Raw genomic sequence first — 3,873 nt, forward strand, 5'->3', positions numbered from 1 at the left:
TCACATTTTTTTATTTTGTTTTCCGTATAAATATTCATTTTAACTAATCTCGTCTTTATTCTTATCATATATATTTGATAAATATAAAAAGATTAATTAACTCGTTTTGTGCCTATTATTAATGTACGTGTCTGTGTGTATATATATAAGGAAAACCAAAATGATTGACAAATTATAACAAGATACATTCGGCTTCTTCTACTTCCTTATGCTGAGGTTAAGAAGGTTGTTATCTTGTGTAAGATAACTTTTTCTAAAACGAGAAGGAGCATAAAAGAAAGTAAGCAAAACAAGGAAACCCATTAGAAGTAAAATATCTATCAAAGATTGAAGCATGATAATACCAACTCTTTTCATTTGGCTTCAATGAACAGAACTACCGGCGCCCTAATATAATAAAATAGTGCTGATAAAATTATAATTATAATACCTTAACAAGAATCATTAATATAATTACTACCATGGTGATCTTGTAAATAACCTTTTGCCATGTCTATTCTTTTTAATCTGCAAAATGGACAATACTATAAGCTAGTGAATTTAAGGCCTGCATATGGTAAACACCCAATTGTTTCATTCTCCCCAAGATAATCACAATTTCCCCCTCTTATTTTTCTAGTGTTTGACAACTAATTTTGGTTCTTTCTCTCAGTGATTAGGATTTACTAAACACCATTTTCCTAAGGCTTTTTGCTGATAACTTGATAAAGGGCATAGTCTCTTTTGCTATTCACATTGCCAAATCCTTTCCTATGTCTTCATAATCTTGAATCTGATACACTTGAGCAATTGTTGCTGCTTCTCTCTCTCTCTGCTTAGACTTTGACTTCACTGCTCTTAATTGCCTTGATGAAGTAGATAGCGACTCGGAAGAGGAAGTCGACTTAGTCTTTTTGCGCTTTGGCTTCTTAGGAACACGAGGAACCCCAGCAGAATGAATTCCCTTAAGGACAGATGGTGTTGATTGGCTTCCTATGGAGTCTTCAAAATCTGTTCAAAAGGTTCAAGTAACACAAAAATTATCATCATTTAGAAGAAAAAACAAGTGATACAGAGTAAGAGCTTATTAACATTCAAATCCAGACAATTTCTGCATGCACCAAAGACTCTTCAAGAATATACAACAGCCATTTAGGACTTCACAGAGTGCCAGCTTTCAAACAGAAATTTCAGTACATTTTCTCTGGTTTACTACTAAGTTTGTGGGGTGATATACTCCAAACTTGGCTCTTGACCCAACTCAGAACATATAGTTTTCACAAGAATATAGTACATCACATGGTACATCGAGCTCGGTACGTCAAGGACTAGAGAGATGAATAAAGGCACAGCATCTCATGATAACTAATTTTTTCAAGAACATGCAACCAAAGTAATATATAATAGTAAACCTATTTGGCAAGTGATGCATGACTTCTCCCTTATCAGTATAAATGGTAACAAGAAGTGCTTAGCTAATCATCAAAACTAAGAAATAGGCTGTTTGTTGCAGTTAGCAATTGATACATGTTTAATAAAATTTATGACAACAAATTACTGCAAATCCAATTAAAATGTCACAGTAATGTTTTAAAATGATGGTTCCATTTTAGTCACATGCCGAGGAAGAACAAATCTAGGAAGAACAAAGCTCGTAATCACTAAGATTCTTAATTGAACCATTCATGTAGATATAGCTAAGCAGCTTCACTCCGTTTTCATGACACATGTATCATATTGCAAATTTTTAAGGTTTCATTTGATCTCATTGAGGTCTTCTCAGAGACTTATCACATGTAGAAACCGAAGGCAAACCAACCAATCACCATATTCTTATCAAGCACAGTGGTGTGCTAAATTTAATACACAATCAAATCTGTTTAAGAAAAAAATTCTGGTGTGGACCCCTTTAGACAGTGCTAACGAATTGCAATGGCCAATAATAACCACTAGATTCCTTTGATGGATATGAGTTTTGCTCGTGACATAAGAGCCAAACTCTTTCTTTGGTAGCAAATAATCTAGATATAGCTTTTGCAAGCCTTGCAATCTCGAAAATACTCAAAACAACAAAAATAATAATCAAATAAACGTTTTCTCGTTTTACTAGTTAACCCGTGAAAGGGCCATCTGTTGGTATTATTCAGGTCAAGAAAGACTGCACGGTTCCACATGAATAGAATACAAGATATCAATATTTAATGGAACCACATATAGAAGCCAAAATTAACACTTGACTCAGATGAAAAAAAATTAAAATAAAAATGTTACTATTATTACATGACAAGTGATAAGCAAAAGTAGTATACCTTGGGAGGACCATGATGGAGTGAGAGCCAAAGAACTATTGTCCCTTAGTTCATCCAAGTTGCCAAGTGATGTTGTAAAATCAGGAGCTGTTTTAAACTCATTCATCTGCATCATAGAAAAGAAAGTTGAAAAAGAGTGATAGAATCCAACAAAAGAATAGACAAAACATTGAAACATGAGATCCTAAATTGTTGTAACATCAATGGAAGAGATAGATTCGAGAAAGTATAGTATGTTCATAAAATACTTAGGTCGATCATGCTCCATTTATTCATAGTTACACTATGAATAAATGGAGCATGATCAAGCTAAGTGTTCCATGACCATAGAATAATTTCTCAAAACTATAAGAGTTTCATACCCAACTGGGTCCATTCCCTGAGGGGCCATCCCAACCAATGTGAGCCACGTGCTTAACATCTGTCGGGTACCCAATTTCCAATTCTCGTTGCTCTTTCACAGCTGCAACAACAACAACAACACACCCACTTCCCAACTTAGTCCCCAATAAACCAACCACATCAAAATCAAAGAGTGTGAGTGAAGTGAATGAAGTACAAAGACACAATTACCAAAGATTTGCGCTATGTATTTGAAACTCTTTTTGATTCCTTTGAAGGTGGCTGCCATGGTGGAGATCACAAACCGTACTATGCAGTATAAGGATGACACAAGGGAATATTATTTAGCAGGAAATGCCTTTGCCTGTCATCACAAAATGGAATTTAGTTATACACAGGGAATGAGTGATCAATACAAACATAAAAAGCTATCAGCTAAGGCTTCATAGCATGTGATATAGCCATATAGGAACATCTTTTTGTTTTCCTGTAAATGAAGCTTGGCATCTATCTTATTATTGGATACAAAAGGCACGTTTTTTTTTCAACTAATACTCAAAGAATTTTTAAGAAAAAGAAACATTTTTGTGCTCATTTATGTGAAGATATCACTTTCGAGTTGTTTTTTAGCATACAACTTATTAGAAGAAAAAATAACATAGGTTACCTCAAGAATATTATTATGATGAAGGTGTTAATAGAAGTCAAAGCATGGTTTTCTATGCTCCTTTCATCATCATTCTGAAACTTCATGGAAAGCTTTTTATATGGCTTTTTTCTCCAGGTAGAGCTCTCAGCTCTGAATTTGCAACAGAATGAAGAAAGGGTCAAATGAGTTTCTAAAAGTAAAGATTTTGATTGATGGGGTGGGGAATGCAGGCTGAATTAAAAGTTAAAACAGAAGAGGGAGCAGAGTAGAATGATGGCAAGAAGGTAAAGTTTTTCCTCTAAGAGGGGAAAAACAGAAGGTGGGTATCCATGAATAAAAACTTTGGGAGAATGAAAGTGGGGTGTGTGAGAGAGAAGAGAAAGATTGGCTTTTAAAAAAATAAGACAAAGATTCGAGTATGGAAGTAATTTAATAATGGATTATATGGATTTGTTTATTAAGATAATAAGATTGCCCATTATGGTGTGGCAGTGCTTGGTTATGCACTTATGTGTTCTATGGTTGTTGAGAGAGAGTTAAGGCACTGTCCTTTGAAGGTGAAAATCCAAATCAAATAGTTGCGTATGTGGGGAG

The 3,873-nt window shown here is 34.5% G+C and overlaps 1 protein-coding gene across 1 annotated transcript; it reads right to left on the reverse strand.

The window, feature by feature from the left end:
• Positions 1–465: 465 nt before the first annotated feature.
• On the reverse strand, positions 466–3,834 carry LOC107467074 (CRIB domain-containing protein RIC10). The gene is made up of 5 exons (XM_016086106.3): positions 3,298–3,834; positions 2,862–2,994; positions 2,651–2,751; positions 2,289–2,394; positions 466–990 (listed from the first exon to the last, which is right to left on the reverse strand). The coding sequence occupies exons 2-5, from the start codon at positions 2,917–2,919 to the stop codon at positions 731–733; spliced, it is 525 nt and encodes a 174-aa protein (XP_015941592.1). The 5' UTR covers positions 2,920–2,994; positions 3,298–3,834; the 3' UTR covers positions 466–730.
• Between the last annotated feature and the right edge of the window lie 39 nt (positions 3,835–3,873).

The sequence above is a fragment of the Arachis duranensis genome, chromosome 9 (genome assembly GCF_000817695.3).
Source record: "Arachis duranensis cultivar V14167 chromosome 9, aradu.V14167.gnm2.J7QH, whole genome shotgun sequence".
Lineage (NCBI taxonomy): Eukaryota > Viridiplantae > Streptophyta > Magnoliopsida > Fabales > Fabaceae > Arachis > Arachis duranensis.

Excerpts from the sequence above, each read along its gene's own strand:
- LOC107467074 (XM_016086106.3), bottom strand. The coding sequence starts at position 2,919 with ATGGCAGCCACCTTCAAAGGAATCAAAAAGAGTTTCAAATACATAGCG. Across the intron at positions 2,752-2,861 it reads ATACATAGCGCAAATCTTTG|CTGTGAAAGAGCAACGAGAA; the intron begins GTAATTGTGTCT and ends TTGTTGTTGCAG. Across the intron at positions 991-2,288 it reads TCCATCATGGTCCTCCCAAG|ATTTTGAAGACTCCATAGGA; the intron begins GTATACTACTTT and ends CCTTTTGAACAG.